At 34.4% G+C, this 18173-nt stretch overlaps 3 protein-coding genes across 3 annotated transcripts in view; 2 read left to right on the top strand and 1 right to left on the bottom strand.

Moving 5' to 3' along the window:
- The window catches only part of LOC134847913 (bifunctional arginine demethylase and lysyl-hydroxylase JMJD6-B-like), a 500322-nt gene that overhangs the window by 219371 nt on the left and 262778 nt on the right, over positions 1 to 18173 (bottom strand). The gene's annotated exons all lie outside the window — the stretch shown is intronic.
- LOC134847915 (uncharacterized) overlaps positions 1 to 18173 on the top strand; it is a 336559-nt gene that overhangs the window by 107978 nt on the left and 210408 nt on the right. The window lies entirely within an intron of this gene.
- Positions 292 to 17529, top strand: LOC134848201 (MFS-type transporter SLC18B1-like). Its single transcript, XM_063865574.1, has 6 exons — positions 292 to 524; positions 7157 to 7333; positions 8195 to 8507; positions 9773 to 10098; positions 14539 to 14799; positions 17064 to 17529. The coding sequence occupies exons 1-6, from the start codon at positions 386 to 388 to the stop codon at positions 17252 to 17254; spliced, it is 1407 nt and encodes a 468-aa protein (XP_063721644.1). The 5' UTR covers positions 292 to 385; the 3' UTR covers positions 17255 to 17529.

Raw genomic sequence — 18173 nt, 5'->3', positions numbered from 1 at the left:
AAGAGACCGAATCGTAACAAAACCAGTATACTCTAGATCTTTTGAGATTAAGAGATATAAGAGTAAGATTAAGATCGGTATTAGACTAAGAAGCTGCACGAATCTATCCGGCCGAAAATAAGATAGCGTGACGAGCAGACGGTGTACCCTATCTGAAATTACTCTATGAGTTAGACCTAAGAACACAACACAACTCATTATGATAGCTGCGTTCGCGTAGAAACAGAACTCATTTAACAAAACGTATTGGCACATAAAAAATAATATAAAAACGTTGGTGCTGCATTTTAAATTGAAGTGCTTTACTGATTACATTCAAAGCTTTCAATAGAATAAGTACAGTTGAAACGAAAGCTAAATTGAATGTTGTAATTTAGTTTTCAAAATGATTTTTCAAGAAAAGACTGCGACTTCTGCAAAACTGTTTGTAGCCCTTGGGCTGTCTATTCTCATATACATGGCTGACGGGATCAACCATTCCCAACTCGCACCATTCTTCCCAAATGAAGCAGAACGGAATAAAGGTAAGTCGCTTTGTGAATTTAATTCAGGATTTGATCCCGTGACCATTAAAAAGGTACCCATTTTTTACTATTTTTCTACCTCCATTTTTAATGACCAACCTTGGAATGTTCCTACGTCAAATCCTGGCCCAAAGAAATTAATTTTTTGGGGGATTCCTCGCCGAAAACAAGAAGTACGTTTTTCTTAAAATACTTTAGATAGTAAGCAAACGAGCAGGGTTATGATAGGAGGAAAATTTTGCTTAACAATTATTTTGCTGGCCTGAAGTTTGACTGAAACTAAAAAAATTCAGACCGGTTTTTCTCGAAAGTCTGACAAATTTTTGAAATTTTTTAACGTCTTTCAAATCAGGGCTGAAAGGGCCTTAACTTGATATATAAATCCCCGTATTACTATGATTATTTGCGTAAAATACGTCTGGTTGAACAACAAAGTAAGCCTTAATCGATTTAAATTAAACCGAAAATCAAAAATTTCAACGAACATCACAGGGAACTTCTTCTCAAAGTGTTAAAGGTCGTTCGAATCATAATTGAACGGGCTTTAAAAAGAATGATGATTGTTGGTTGTATCTAAATTTGTGTGGAAAAAAGAAAAAAAGAAAAAGAACTAAAACACACCCGGATACAATTTTCCTCCCCATATTCAAAAATCGGAACGAAAATCATTTAAAATTATTGATTTGGCCATTCACAAAATTTTTGCTGTATATTTTTAAACAAGTATCATGTTTAGATACTTCGTAACATGTGGAAAACCAAACAAACCGCCAAAACTGAAATTTGATGACAAAATAAATTAACCCAATTTTGGTTGTTCAGTCGTATAATGAATTAAAACCAGCATATTTCTTGATATAGACAATATAGTTTTTCCGACAGGTTTCGAAATTTTTGAAATAAATAACCTATTTAAAAAATAGTTGTCAAAATTATAATACTGAGACGCATGCAGATTCTGCCTATCATAGTTGTTTTAATTTGAGGGACCTTCTATTATAGCATTACCGCAAAAGGAGCTGGGAAAAACCAATGTTTAAGAAGATAAACCAATTGAGATCAAGTTTTAACATACTGGGGTCATTCAGTTTTCTAATTTTAATGTATTTAAGCCGAATCAAACAGTAATTTTAAGGGCTGGTAGAGCGGATATATACCTGAATATTTGAATACTCAGTGAATCGATTCGAGTCCCTCAGTGTGTGCTAAATCTCTTTTAATCAAGTTAAATTGTTCGGAAAATTATTAACTCGCCATTATTAACTTTTCGGCATTACAAACGTTTTATGTCGATGTTAATAATTTCACAGATTTCAGTTCCGCTTGTGAAACAATTTCAGTCCTGGAGACAAAATGCTCTTTTTGACGGTCAGCCTAAATCTAGGAACCGAATTAATACTGGAAACGGTTGAAACAGGATGTGAACTTTTTTAAGTATATCAAAACGTGCATACCCGGGGTCGTATTTCTTGTGGTTCTTTGCGATTGGTTGCTGTTTTGGCGTGTCATGTTTTCCTAGACTCACTGTCATTCATTTAATAAGAGTATGAATTTTTTGAACTTCTTTGGTGTTTACTGTATGGCTTTTTTATTTTCGAAATCATGCAAGCTTTCACCAAGCTCTACTCCTGTTTGCAGTGCAGCGCAATTGCGCTTACTCTGTGAATGAACGGGCTTCTTGGCATTGTGGTAGCCGGCGAAAATTTTCATTCCCCTGCAGTTGTTAGGGACTTGGTTGGTTTTTTTTTTGGGCTGGCTCTGCTTCCGATTTCAGTTTCTCTTATCCACATTTTTCTCTTGCAAAATAACTCCGTGCTGGCCAGCATTTTTTGCTGTTCCGTGTTTCTTACTGCTGTTTGCGCTTGCACACCTTTCCAAATTAGTTTTGGCTTCCCGGGCTGAGGGGATCGTTCTTTGATTCGACAGAAACTGTCGCACGATGTCCGCCTTTCGTAGCAAATTAAGAAGGTCGAACGAAGGCAATAGTCGAATAAAGTCAATCATGGGTGAAACAGGGTCGATAGAGTCAAGCAGGGTCGAATAATCAGTCTAACAGGGTCGAATCTTGAATCGAAAAGGGTGGAATCATGATTCGAACAGGGTCGAAGCTTGAGTCGAAAAGGGTGGAATCACGAGTTGAACAGGGTCGAATCATGATTCGAACAGGGTCAAATCATTAGTCGAACAAAGTCAATCATGAATCATTTAGCGTCGAAACATTAACGAAATTAGAGAAAAAAATGAATTTTGTCGGTTTTTTCATGAAAGACTGTAAACAGATGAAAACTGCAAAACTATTCTAGTACTGAACTTTAATGTGCAGTTGGCTAGACCAGCATAGTTGGCCTACACATAACAGGACCGCCACAAGAAGGCTTACACATGGTCCCTTTTCAAAATATAAGTACAAACTTGGGATACGAAAAGCTGTAACCCAAAAAATTGCCGATAAAAATTGAAACCAAGCAATTCAAATTAACACAACAGTCATTAAAAAAACAGAAATGTTCAATGATAAAGAGCTAGCACTTACCCTGAAGCTAAAACGGGATTTTTTGGTCAGATACATACATACAAACATTTATTCATACATAAATATACATACATACATACATACATACATACATACATACATACATACATACACACGTACATACATACATACATAAATACATATATAAATACATACATACATACATACATACATACATACATACATACATACATACATACATACATACATACATACATACATACATACATACATACATACATACATACATACATACATACATACATACATACATACATACATACATACATACATACATACATACATACATACATACATACATACATACATACATACATACATATATAAATACATACATACATACATACATACATACATACATACATACATACATACATACATACATACATACATACATACATACATACATACATACATACATACATACATACATACATACATACATACATACATACATACATACATACATACGTACATACATACATACATACATACATACATACATACATACATACATACATACATACATACATACATACATACATACATACATACATACATACATACACAAATCGAGTTTTGCTCAAGAAATTTTTTTGTTGTGTTGAGAAAGTCGAAACATACAAAAATTTGGTCAAAGCGAACAAAATATATCAGTTTTTTAAAGAGAAAACTGGAACATAAATTGGGAACCGGGCTCTACGAATATACGCTCCTCAATTTTATAGCACTGGCTATTATTTTTTGCTGCTGCTCTGGCTGAGGTGTTTGACTCATGACTTGACAGAAACCGCCAAATGATGTCCGAGTATCTTCGCAAATTAGAACGTCTCGATTAATTATCGGTAAAATCTAACAAATTCACTCAAAATTGAGCAATGATCGATTAATTCTAACAAAGATGAACAACGTCGAGCAAAGTCGTACAACTTTTCTTCATTCGTTTTTATCGTTCTTTTTTCAGCCCGAATGGTGTGTTTGAACTCTTTTTTACTCCCCGTTTCTTGCTCCTTTCCTTGCGCGATAGTTTTTTGCTTCTTTTTGCTGCTATAATTTTGCTTACAAGCTGAAATGAATTGGTCATCTTTTTCCGACTATTTTGTGATCCCAAGATGATAGATTGTGGTTGGGGCTGTGATCTAAAAGGGTTGAAAAAAATTGTATGCCTTGCGGGCTTGTATGGAATGAAGTCACTTTGTAGCGTAGTTCTATATTTTCCGTTAATTTTTGAGTCCATCTGGTACAACCCGGGTCGAGGTGCTCACTTTTTGTTTCGAAATTCGAGGTCGAGTACATGTCAGCGCTCGACCGAAAAAGAATAGTCGAGACAGTTGTTTGGGTCGAGCACAGACTCGAAACATACCACCTCGAGCACTGTCGAAATGTTCCTCGAGCACGGTTGAATCATACCTCGAGCAGGGTCGAAACATGCCTCGAGCACGATCGAAACATGCCACGAGAATGATCGAGCGCGGGTCGAGCTCGGACAAAATATACCTCGAGCTCGGTAGAAAAATTGCCCGCAGTAATTCGGAAGCTAAAATAAAAATTTTTTTCAAATAACTATATAATTTTTAACATTTTCGTCTCAAATTCCAAACGATTCAAATTGCAGTAAATAGCTCAAAAATAAATTATCTCTACAATACATTTAAATTGCAAATCACAATGTTACATAAAAAGCATAGATTAAAACGTTTAGAATTGGATAACTCATGTTGTTTGAAAGTTGAAACATACCCAAATATGGCCGAAAACGACCGAAACAAGTCTTGCTTGCTTCGTGCATGGTCCAAACATACCGAATTTTGGTCGAGAATGGTCGAAACATATCAAATTTTGGCCAAGACCGTCGAAACATCAACTTTTGGTCGAGAGTGTCGAAACATAAAGTGAGCACCTCAAGCTAGGATATGCTAAACCACAAATCCGAATCAGGCGAGATTGTTTTCCAAAAGTTTGAACTCTTACAAATGCGGTAATTAGCGTTTTAAAGGATCTATTCTTCTAGTGTTGTGCATTTTGATGGGATGTTGTCAGATCCTTTATTAATGGGCTTTTTATATGGTAATTTTTACAGCAGGTTTCATTTGTTTTGCAAAGTTTCCCTTCGGTTTTAAGGGTTTCGGTATTTTTCATTTCTCAGTATCCGTTTTCAAATCTTGTTCTTGATTTTTGTCTTGCTTCAAGATCTAAATTATCTTGCGTCAATGGTCGATATAAGGCAGATTTTGATGCAATCGTAATGAATCGTTATTGTACGTCAAATTTTGAGAAAAAACAAGCTTAACGAATCAACAAGAAAACGGTTGATACCAATAAGATTTTGCGCGCAGAATTAATTTAACAAATCAATAAAAAATGAACTTAGGCCACATTTTGAGCAAAAAACTATGTAAAAAGTCGAGAAAAAGTTTGATTCAAATCAACATTAGTGCTCAAAATGTTTAATGACATCATGAAAATTTATCAATGTAAGCGTAAATGGCGGCTTAAATTATTCCAAACTCGAACGAAATTTGATTTTGTAGAAATGTTTTGTCATATTCTTAGGCTACCAGCTTCTGGTGGTTTATATTTTAAAATGAATGGCAATCAATAAATGCAACACAAGCTCAAAACTGATGAAAATAAGAAATTGAAAAAAAAACTTTTTCTGCTGGCAAGAGGACAGCACTTAAGATAACAGCAGTGTTTGGTGGGACTTTAAGACGACACTTCACGCAAATTCTCCAACTGAATTTCGCTTTAGAAAGATACTTCGCTTTAAGTCGGACAGTTCATTTTACATGTTTTAACTCTCACCTGTCGTCTCAATCTCATGTCGTCATGTCAATTGTGAGTTTTTCTATATAAAATTTTTGTTTCAATCTTTGAACCGGATGAAAAACCTTCAGAGATCCGTAGTTCTGTTTAGCTTGCGACCGGTTTTAGGACTTGCATTTCTACATTTTTGAGATCTCCTTGCCTTTTTAAACTTTCCTTGCTGTTATTTAGAAGTGGGTATAACAGCACTGCTTCTTGGGCCACCAGTTGGGGACTTTCCGTTTTAGGCTGAACCAAAATGTGTTTTTGTGCCAAAAATTGTTTTAAGACTAATAACCGAAAATAAATTTCTTAAAGCCAAACTTGTAATTTTTTGGAATTTTTCGAAGAAAAAAAAATTTTCACCCTGTTTTTATAGTTTTCTATCTTTACTGTAAGGTTATTGGCATCTTTTCCTGTTTGCCTATATGCGAGTAGTTTTTCTAAATTGTCTCATTTAGCAGATTTGCTATGAATATACCTCTTATCCATATAGTTTTAATCTTAGCAGTCGGCTTTTTCTTCTCATGCAAAATAGTCTTTAGAATTTTTGCTGTTTTAGGCTTTTGAGTTCACAGTTTTCAAATAAGGGGAATCCGTCTACCCAGAGTTTGTCGTCGAGATTTTTTCATAGATTTTTTGTTCAAATTATCTTGATCTCCTTGTTTGGTCGTGTTCATTTGAATTGGCTTTATGCTTCAAGGTCCACGCACAGTTAGCTGTAACTTTTTTGTTTCCAAATTTGTATCTTTTTACGCTATTTGTTTCGAGCGTTTCTCTTTATTGGTTATGAGAAAAAATGAATGGAGCTTGAGTAGCCCGGATCGACCTTCTGTTTTATGCAAATGATTTTTATAATAATTGCTGTGTAATTATTCTAAATTTTTTCAGCCTATGTTGGTTTCAACAGAAAACTTTTGATTTTTGACATTTTGTTCTGAGCAAGTCGTGCGAAGCTCAGCTTCGATCTTTGTTATTCTTGCGTATATTTGTTTTTTTTATATCTCGATTCTGATTGATCCTCTTTTTTCGGCAGGAACTGATATCTTTCAGGCACTTTTCGGCGTTTCGTTTTAGGCCCTTTTTGGACAGTTATGATCAAAACACGGTGAAACTGAAAATTTAGGCATTTTTAGGCATTTCGTCTGAGCCAAATATTAAAACTTCTGTGCATAATCTCTACTTCACTTGGCTGGTTTATATACCACTATTTAAATGGTTGTCTAAATATACACCGCCCACTCCTTGTAGCTGACTGTTATTCATAATGCAGGTGTATCGAAACTGCTCGTGGGGGCCATCGTCGGCTGTTTCGACTTCTCGATGTTCTTCTTCTCGGTCCTGCTGCCGTTCGTGGTCAAACCCGAGTGGAACAAAGTTCTCTTTCTCTCCGGCGCTCTTCTGGGGGCTATATCTAATACGGCATTCGGGCTAATGGACGTCATAAATTGTAAGCATGGCCAGGGGTAGGTCTAGGATTTTCTCGAGGGGGCGGATATTCAAAAAAATTTTGAACATTTTGTCAAGCGTTTTTTTAGGTCGACCAAATCAATTTTCCGAACTCTGCCAAACCACTAAAAATACCCTGTTTAGGCCGAAGTTTTGGAGCCCCAAACAATTTTTTTTTTAAAACATCAAAGGTTTTTTTGGCTTGTTCAAATAATAGCCTAAAAGATACCAAAAGTAGGTAAGAAGGCTAAACTTTGCCTGGGGATCACTCGAGGGCCAATTTTCAAGCTTCTGCGACAGATATTTGAGGGGGAGGGGGGAGGGGGGGTTGCTAGTTTTGGAGACGGGTAGTAGTGAAAACAAATCAATATTTCGAAACTTGTATATTCAACACTATCAACCTCAGCCTATCTTTATCCGGTCGAAGTTTGTTATGGTCGGGGCAACATTATATGGGGTCGCAACATCGTTATGGTCGGGGATAAGTTCAAAGTGATATTACTCGGGGGAAAAATGCACTTTTTGGGTAAATTTTGGGCTGCATTTTTTAGTGAGGCCTTAAGACGCTAGGTAAATGAAACTCATTTTCATGTCAAGATCATTTCCACATTGTCCTGCTTTGTGCTGAACAACTTCCGCTGCACTTAACCAAAACAAATAGTAATTTTTTGAACAAAAATCTTTAAAAATGGCAATTATCCTACAGCACTTCTAAATCTTTTAATCTTTTGATGGGATGAAATAATGCCAATCATTGATCCGTTAAGACAAGCGGGCTCTTTTTGAACCAGCTACAGGGGGGGGGGGGGGGGTGGGCGTGGTGGAGGTAGAAAAGAGCCACTTGCAATCATTTTTATTTCAGCCCACCTGTGGTTTTCAACTCTTAGCTTCATCTGCCGAATCTTCCTGGGACTTGGAGGCAGTCTTGTGTATGGTGCTGGGATCCCCCTACTAACTTCAATTGCACCCCAATACGCCGGTCGAATCACGTCCCTCGCTGAGTCAGCAGTCGGCTTCGGTGTAGCTATCGGACCCCCAATCGGCAGTGCCATGTACTCCCTAGGAGGGTATAAGTTTCCCTTTTTGACATCCGGGGCAATCGAGATAGTTTTGGCCCTGCTGACATTCTATGCTCTACCTTATGGATCAATTAACGAAGACGACGAAAAAAAATCGTAAGATCATAATTAACTGAGTTGAAGGACAACAAACAACGAATATTTTTAACAGCAAATAAACAGTCTAAAAAAGACAACAAACATGCTCACTGCTAGAATGCAACTTTTTTCGATACAATTTTTAGTACATTTTAGACTTGCTAATTTTTTTGGGGGGAGTAAAAGAGTCGTTTTCTATTTACCAGCACCCTCAAAAGCCCAAACCAGAATCTAATATTTCTCAAAATTTGGCCCCAAAGGTAGTTTATTGTGAAAATATCAGAGTTTTCAGAATAAATTACTTTTGGCACCAAAATAAAGTGTTTAAAAGATTTATAATCGATTATAATCGTGATTTTTTCCAAGATATTATAATCTCTTATTATCGATTATAACTGATTTTTGTTAATAGAAAACATAAAATCAATTATAATCGATTATAATTTTTTATTTTGCCAAGATTTTGTCCCACCCAAAATATATTTGAATTATACCCTATGGGTTATTATTATCAGTCAATAACAAAATCTCTAAATGCGAGATCTTTTATCACGCTTTGGTTTGTCTGAACACAAAGTTTAACCACGAAACAAAAGTTTGAAAGATATTTTTTTCACGTATACTGAAATTTTCCCGCTGTAGATGAAAATTAACCCTTTCGAATCAATCATGAAACGAAAACAATTTGCTCATGTTCTGGTGGTTAAAAAAACTTAAAATTTGCATCATGAAACAATTTTAATGGAAAAGAAAAGAAAAAACAAAAACTGGGTAAATTTGAATTTATTTGAAAACTTTAAAAACAGACTTTTCATTTTTCACAGGAACCAAAACCTACGAAAAGCATAAAATATAAGCAATTCAGATGCAATTTTAAAGACAAAATTGTCAAGCGAAAGGGATTATACTCGACTATAATGGATTTTTGTGCAAAACATGAATTGAAAAACCGGATAAAAAAGATGGATTATAATCGATAAAATTATATCAAAAAATAGATGGAAAGCTTCATTATAGTCGATTAAAATGTCTTATAATTGATTATAAGTTGATTTCAATAAAAGATATTATAATTGATTATTAATTGATCAGAAATTTTTTTCTCAATTTAAATAATTCGGTATAGTATCACAATATAATCGGTTATCAACGCTGAAAACTGGATGCGGGCTGATTTGGACGTTTCTATGAAGTTTTTTTTAAAATATTTGTGCACATTTTTTCTTTATAGTAACTAGGAGTTTTAGTCTTTTTTAATTTAACAAAATCTTTTTACATTACAGTTTGTTGGACCAGAAAACCTGCGACATTAATGAGGAAGACGAGCCTAAGTTAAAACCCACTGATGACTCGCCTCAAAATGAGTTGTCAGAAAAAACGGCCAGCACTTTTCAAGCTGTCCTCGACTTCCTGGCTATTCGTGGAATCTGGGCTTTCAGCGTACTTCTGATTTTGCTTGGCGTGCCGCTAGAATTTTTAGGTGTTGGACTATCTCCGTATCTTCTGGAACAATTCGACATAGAGGGAGGTTCCTCCGGCTGGTATTTCTTGACAGCATGTGCTTTTTACACAGTTTGCTCTCAATTTGTTGGCTACGCAACAGATAGAGGTATGTTTTGAAATAGCCTGTTTTGAGTACAATTTTTGAGTACAATTGGAATAAAACAACAGCAAATATGAACTAGGATAGCTGGTTGCTGTGAAACTCGCACACAGTCAGGTTCAGACTTAGGGGGTGGGCGTGGGCAGACGCCCCACTTCCTCAGGGTTTCGACCCCCCTACCGACCCAAAGGGTCCCTTCTTTGTACTATTTTGAGATATCCATATTTGGTGACGAACCCTAAGAAATTTCTAAAGGCGCCTCGGGCGCCAATATACACGAATTTTGAGTGGGGAGCGCGCACCAAAAAACGCAACTTCGTGGTCAATGTTTTCCAAAAAAAGCCTAAAATTGCTTTTTTGGCCTGTTTTTCAAAATTTTGCCTTCGGCACATTTGACCAAAACGGGTCTTTTTAGCCATTTGGGAGAGCTCGGAAAATCAATTTGGTCGACCTAAAAAAAGGTCGAACAAATTTTCGATTTTTTTAAATCCGTCCCCCGTCTCTATAGAAAGTCATTGATCCGCCCCTGCACACAGTGTTCCGACCATACTCTTGGAAACAATAAATAAAACTTTTTTTCTTGTTGATAATTCAAGCAAAAAAATTGATTAGCTATGAAATACGAAAACAAGCAAAATTTTTGCTGTATTTTACAAGAAAAAATGAACTATGATAACTCTGGTCAAACGTGAGCAATTCTTGGTCTCCTTACTTGGTGTTTATTCTTAGACCAGTATGTGAAAAACGTGTATAAATTTTTAAAATTTTTGTTTTTTTCCGGTTAATTTAGATCAGCATTGTAAGCCGAGTTAGCTAAAATATACGTAAAATTGTAAGCCATTCAAGTTTGTTTCAAATAAGCTGCAGAGATTTACCCAAACCAAAAAAAATTAACGTAGAAATTGGTTCCAGAGAATATGATCACCATTATATCTGCCTTGTTGGAAATAAGTTTAAAAAAATTGATCGCGTTTATATTACCTAAATCAATCAGTGCGATCAGTGTTTTCTTATCTGCATTCATAAATAAAATTTTATGAAATTGCAAAACTAAAAAAAATCGACCGAATATGTAAGTAGACCTGTATGATGCAATCATGAAAAGTATAACACCACCTATTAGCTTTCATGAAAGTCAATTAGAGCCAAATTCAATAGATTTGTTAAAAAAGGTGTTCGACTTACGGTTATTAACTTAGATATACAAACAGCAATCATCAAAAACTTCGTTGTTTTTTCAGTTGCATTTAAATTTTTTGATCCGACTTTCTGAAAATATGGAGATTTTTATGTTGGGGTGACTTTTTATTCAGAATTCATTGGGGCCTTGATTTTCGAGGGCCTCGCCGTGAGGGCAATTTTTTTGTAAGCCTTATTAACAGGACCTCATGCGCAACCTGTAATGAGTCTAACTAAACTGCTCTTTTACTTATTTGGAGCTGGAAGTGTAATGCGAATGATTAACGCGTGGTGAATTATCCAAAATGAAATTATGCAAAATAAAATGAACTATGATAATTCTGGTCAAATGCAAGCAATTCTTGGTCTCCTTACTTGGTGTTTATTCTTAGACCAGTATGTGAAAAACGTGTATAAATTTTTAAAATTTTTGTTTTTTCCGGTTAATTTAGATCAGCATTGTAAGCCGAGTTAGCTAAAATATACGTAAAATTGTAAGCTATTCAAACTTCTTTCAAATACCCGAACAAAAAAAAATCATAGAAATTAGTTCTAGAGAATATGACCACCATTTTATCTGCCTTGTAATGCGAATAATTAACGCTTGGTGAATTATCCCTAGCCACAAAAATGTTTCAAAATTGAAATTAGGCAAATGGTCTTATTAATTCCATAAATTCAGTCTGAACGACATTATCAGCCTAAAGTTCATAGTTTGTCATTGTTTAAGTTACCAAAAAGTTTTTGAGACCAGTTAAAAGGCAGTCGGAGCAACCAAAGATTTATTCTGATGCCAGCAGTCTGGTTCTTGTATGCTCTAATTATCTTGTGATGCCTTGATCGTGAATTTGCGTCATCAGACAAAATTGCAGTGATTCTAGGGCGTAGGGGTTTCAGTTTGGTCTGAATTGAAGATTAGGAAATTGTCTCTTTTTTATAAACTTTAATTAGAAAGCTTAGATTCTGTTGATTTGCACCAACGCGGAAGAAAGTAAGTCATCAGCATACCACATTGAAATAGTTACAGAAATCAAAATCAATCAAGATAAAAGCAAACGGAAGGAAACTTTGCTGTACGAGACTCCCAATAGTCAATTTAATTGTAAACTTACAGTTGTTAATCGTAATCTAAATTATAATTATCCGACTGAAACATAATTAGCCAGGTTGAGGTGCTCGATTTGTTTCGACTTTGAAAGTTGAGAAGGTGCAGTTTTTCGAAAAAAAATCCTTGGTCGAGAAGCAGAATAAAGTAATCACAACCCAAAACATACCAAATTTTGATCGAGAAAGTCAAAAAAATGTTGGAACATAGTCAAAACTTGCCTGATTTCAATCAAGAATGCCAAAATTTAATATAAGTCAAGCATAGTCATAACATAAGTCGAGCTTAACCTAATTTTTCAAGTGTCTAATGCCGAATTATAAGTCAAGCACACTCAAAAAATAAGTCGAGCATAACCTAATTGGGAAATTGAGCAAGAAAATCTGCTCAGAAAAGACCTCCAGTTCATTCGAGGAGACTTTTTTGTCAAACAACTAGAATTTCAGAGGTAAACCTTTTTTCCAAGGGTTCCCTGAGCTAAAAAGTATAAATTCTATTTAAATTTCTTCCACGTTTCCTCCACGAGTTTCAATCCATGTTTGTAAGAAAACTCAAAACAAAATTAAAAGATTCAGTTTTTGGTAAGAACTATTTTTCGATGCCAGAATTTCGCGTTTTATTGATTTTTATATTTTTCTTTCAGTTTAAGCATGACAACAAAAAGTCAATTGAAAAGCAAAAAACATCAAAATTTTTGGTCAATTAATTTTTTTAGTCGAAAATGTCAAAACATAGCTCGAGCACTGTCGAAGAATAGGTCGAGCACACATGTACTGACAAGAAACGGATTACAATTGATTTTATCAGATAATTTTGGAAAGGAACAAAAAACGATTTTAATCGAACTAAAATCGATTTATTTTATAGATGAATGTAGCTTCAAAAATCAATTGCAATCGATTCTCAATTAATTTAAATCCATTTTTGTTTATTTTTTTCCGTTTGCTTTTTCATACAGCTTTTAAAAACAAGAAATTGATTTAAATTGACTTTTGTCACTTTTTTCTATACTTATTTTATACAAATTATATACAGATAAAAATAGAAAAAACTGGACACAAAAATTTAGTGTATACTTTTCAATTTACTTTTTATGGTGATATTCGGCATGAAAGCAAACTAACCGAGTTTCACTTATATGCATTTTTTCTGCACCGACAATGAATTGTTCTGAAAAGAGTTTTTTAATTGCATTATTTAAATCTATCATAATTGCGCCTAAAATATTGATAACGAAAATGAAATTTGCAGAAAAGTTGCACAGTTTCACTTTCAAATCGCAAGAGCCCTTAATATTGCAAACCTCAAAAAGGATTCCCCTAATCTCTATAGTCTGCGATATGATTTTTGCTCCTTGTAGCTCTAATAAAAATTTTGCTTGAGTACAAAATTTAACGCAAGTTTTGCAAGAAAAAAAGAGTTGAATTAAATCATTTTTGCAGAGATTTTAATTGTATTCCTCTGCAAAAACCCGTTTAATTTGATTTTAATCAATATTTCCGGCATTAAAATCGATTTTTTATGCTACTGTACCAATCTAAATGGCTAATGTACTCATCTAAAAATGGGCTATTGTAAAACAACTTTCATACAATATATCATATGTATAAAATTAATTTACAACAACTTTGATCTCAGGCTTGTCAGTGCCGGCAGTCGAAACATAGGTCAAGCACGCACCCTAAAATATCAATTTTTTTAAATTTTTTATTTAATCTCACATTTTTGTGATCTAGAGAGTCGAGGTAATCATTTTTAGCACACCCTATTGTTAGTAGCGTCGGTTGAAGCAAAATTAGGATTGGAATGTTTTTGGATTTTTTTTTCTGTTGAGACAGTCGAAACATACCCATATTTGGTCGAGAAGCTTTAACCTTTCTATTCGGGGTCGAAAAAATAAGCGTTTAAAAGGTTCGAGCAAGACCGTCGAGATTGTTAAAATCTGTCAAATTTTATTCGAGAAGGTCAAAATATCTGAATAAGTTCTAACAAAACCGAACATTTTTTTGGGTCCAGAAAGTCGCAACACGCCGAAATTTTTTCGAGACGGTCGAAACACCGATTTTTGCTCGAGAAAATTGAAATATAATTCGTGCTCATAAAAATTGTAACTTTTCTATCAAATTGTTACTAGATTTGTTTTTTCTTCAATTGTGCTCAAGGTTTTGCTGCTCATTCATTCTTCTGGCTTTCGAATATGGTCATCATTGTCACTGGAATGTACGCTCTTCCCGTTTTGGTGCCATTCCTGGAAAACAAGTACTATGTGGTATTTGTACTGGCTCTCAGTGGAGTCGCGACGTCTGGCAACTATGCGCCAACTTATCTCATTCTACAAGAAATAGCGAAGAAGGAAGGCTACCCACATAGCATTGAAAAACTGCAACTAATTGTCGGATTTTGGATCACATTCTCGATGTCAGGTAAGTTAAATGTATTTACTCAAATTATAATTACCGTTTGTTTTGGCCAGGCACTTGAACGTAAATTAATAGAAACTCAGTCGAAGCAAATTTGACATTAGCTAAAAAACCTAAAATGTTTTTGTTCTAGTTGTTTGTTTTATGGTTTTTACGCAGCAAATTTGTGTAATAACGGGCCATAATCGACGTTTAAGAGAATTTTTTTGATATGTTTTCACTAATTTCTTATTTATGTGATTTTGATTAATAATGAAGTAACAAACATACTAACTATATGCTTTATCAACAAATTTTAAACAAGACTGCTCGTATCAGGGCGAAGCCCTGAATGTTCCGACTGCCTTTTGAGTCATGGCGGTTTCATGAGCAGTAATAACAAAAAAAAATTAAATATAATAAAATAAATTGAAACTTTTTTTTCTAAAATTTGAAATTTTTTTAAATGAAAATCATCCTCTCACACGCCATATAAAATACAAAAAGATAGATTTTGGTCCTATTATTATATAAATGATGGCATATAAGCTTTTTTGAACCAATTTGGAACGATTTCTAAAGCGGATTAAATCTCCGCTTACACGTTAATAGCGCGAAATATATCGCGCGTTAAATGTTGCAAATTGGCCAAAATGGCACTATTTAACCCCCAATAACTTTACAAAAAAATGGTCACAATTGGCTTTCGAATGATAAACAAAAATTGTCAAAATTGGCTAGTTAAAAAATCGAAAATTGTCTGAAGAAAAAAAACCCACCCCGAGCACAAATATTCCGTTACTTTCATACCGAAAGTCGGAACAAAAAAACAAAACTGCTCATATCAGGGCGAAGCCCTGAATGTTCCGAATGCCTCTTAGGGTCTATGGTGCAGTAATAACATGGAAAATTTAAATGTAATAAATATAATTAAAATTTAAAAAAAATTTAAAGTTTTTTTTGTAAAAACGTCACCCTACACGCCATATTTAGTACAAACTGATAGATTTTGCTCATACTTACAAATCAACTAGGACATATGAGTACAAATCAACTAGGAGCAAATTGGTCAAAATGGCAATCTTTAAACCCCCATAACTTTTCGAAAACTAATCACAGCTGAACTATCTTTTCAAATTTAAGCTCAGGATAACAATTCCTTTTGAATGATATAAAAATAAACCCGTCAAAAATGGCTAGTTAAAAAGTCGAAATTTGTCTGAAGAAAAAATAACCCATTCCGAGCACAAATATTCCGTTACTTTTGTTAGGAAAGTCGGAACAATAAAAAACAATTGAATATATAGCTTACAATCTTAGCTCATGAAAGGACAACAAGAAAGTTAGAACCAAAATTGTTGAATGCTATCCAAACTTTTCGATCAAATAACACAAGTTTAACAAATTTTAAACAGAACAAGACTGCTTGTATCAGGGCGAAGCCCTGGATGTTCCGACTGCCTTTTAGGGTTTATGGAGCAGCAGTACAAACATCAAAAAAATTAAATGAAATAAAATAAAACTAATGTTTTTTTTTCAATTTTTCATGAAAATCATCTCCCCTCACGCCATAACACAAAAAGATAGAATTCGTTCCTTGTAACAAATAAATTATTGCAAACAAGCTTCGTTCAACCAATTTGGAACGATTTATAAGACGGATTAAATCTCCGCTCACGCGTTAATAGCGCGAATTATATCGCGCGTTAATTGTCCCAAATTGGTCAAAATGGCTAAAACGGCAAATTTTAAACCTTCATAACTTTACAAAAAATGATCACAGGTGAAATATCTTTTCAAATTTAAGCTCAAGACAACAACACCTTTTGAATGATTTTTAAAAATTCCGTCAAAAATGGCTAGTTAAAAAGTCGAAATTTGTCTGAAGAAAAAAAACCCACCCCGAGCACAAATATTCCGTTACTTTCGTATCGAAAGTCGGAAAACAAGACTGCTCGTATATCAAGTCAAAGCCCTGAATGTTCCGAATATCCCTTAATAAATAATAATCAATAATTATTCCCTTAATAATAAATAATTACATCGAATATTTTTGGGGAAAAATATTGAAAACCTATAAGTTTTGGACAATATCTAAGGGTGAAATGTTGAGTCGTATGAAATAAATACGACCGATCTGATTAGCTAGCCTAAAACGTCTAAAATCAACCCAGCTTGAGAAAAACGCGTTTTAACATTCCAATTTTAATCATTTTACCCAAATTATTCAAATCAGCACTAAGCTCCCATAAATTATTTCTTTGATAAATATACCCTTTTGTTTTCAGCTGGAGGAATTCTGGGCTCATTTGTGTTCGGCGGCCTCATTTACTCTGCAGTCGATTTCGAGTTGACCTTCTTAACCTTGTGCGGATGTCTAGTACTAGGCAGTATCTGTAGCAATGGGTACCTTATTTTTTCTGGAAATTACAGAAAAATGTACTACACTGAAGAATCTGTAGCTGTAAAAACGCAATAGCAAAAAGCTGACGGTTGGTTTCAAATTGTTTGATGAAACTTGTTGAAATAGCAAAAAAAAAATTAACTCAATGCAAACGAAATTGTGGCTTGCTTTTGCTTTTACGAACAAAGCGGACCTACTTATAGAGGACTAAAAAGTGCAATCAGCTCTTGCTCAAAGATGATTTAGCTCCGCTGTGCAAAAAGACTAAATTTGCAGACCAGCGAAAATGAAATTTAAAAAAATGGCTTCTAAAATAGAAAATATGAAGAACGTTCCCGAAAACAAAGTGATCATAGAAACATAAATTTGAAACGAAGTTGTTTTTACTCGTCCTTGTAATCCTATTTATATTCATTTCTCATTTCAATAATCGATGCCTAATGTTTTTTTTTGAAATATTTGATTATGATCTTTTTTGTATAGATATGTTGAGTTGAAATCTTGATTACATTCCAATCTGAATAGATCTGAAGCAAGATTTGAGCAAATCTGAGCCAGCTTTGTCTATACCTGCTAATTCTTGTGTTGTCAAATCTGAGGCTGATCTGCACTGAAATAAAAGAGACAGGCTGCAGGTCTTTTGTAGACGAGAAAAATGTACGGACTTAACTTTTGGATAACTAAATGAATAACTTAAGGTTTAGTTTTCAACAAACTTCCAACACGGATGATCATCTCAACGCAAATATGTAAAGTCTTTCTTGACATGCAAATGTTTGACAAAATAGTGATTTTTGAATCTTTTAATTTACAAGCTGTCATATAAAGTCAGGGAGCCAAGCAGGTATTTCATTTAAAAGGTTTGAATCCAACAATTTCAAGTATTAGTTTAAGTTCAAAAAAGTTTTTCATTAAAATCAGATCTGAAAACAACACAGGTTTGAATTTTATAGGACTGCGACGGACCTGAAGCAATGTTTCTTTCAAGCATACA

The sequence above is a fragment of the Symsagittifera roscoffensis genome, chromosome 6, assembly GCF_963678635.1.
Source record: "Symsagittifera roscoffensis chromosome 6, txSymRosc1.1, whole genome shotgun sequence".
Lineage (NCBI taxonomy): Eukaryota > Metazoa > Xenacoelomorpha > Acoela > Convolutidae > Symsagittifera > Symsagittifera roscoffensis.
This window is presented reverse-complemented; position numbering and strand designations above follow the sequence as displayed.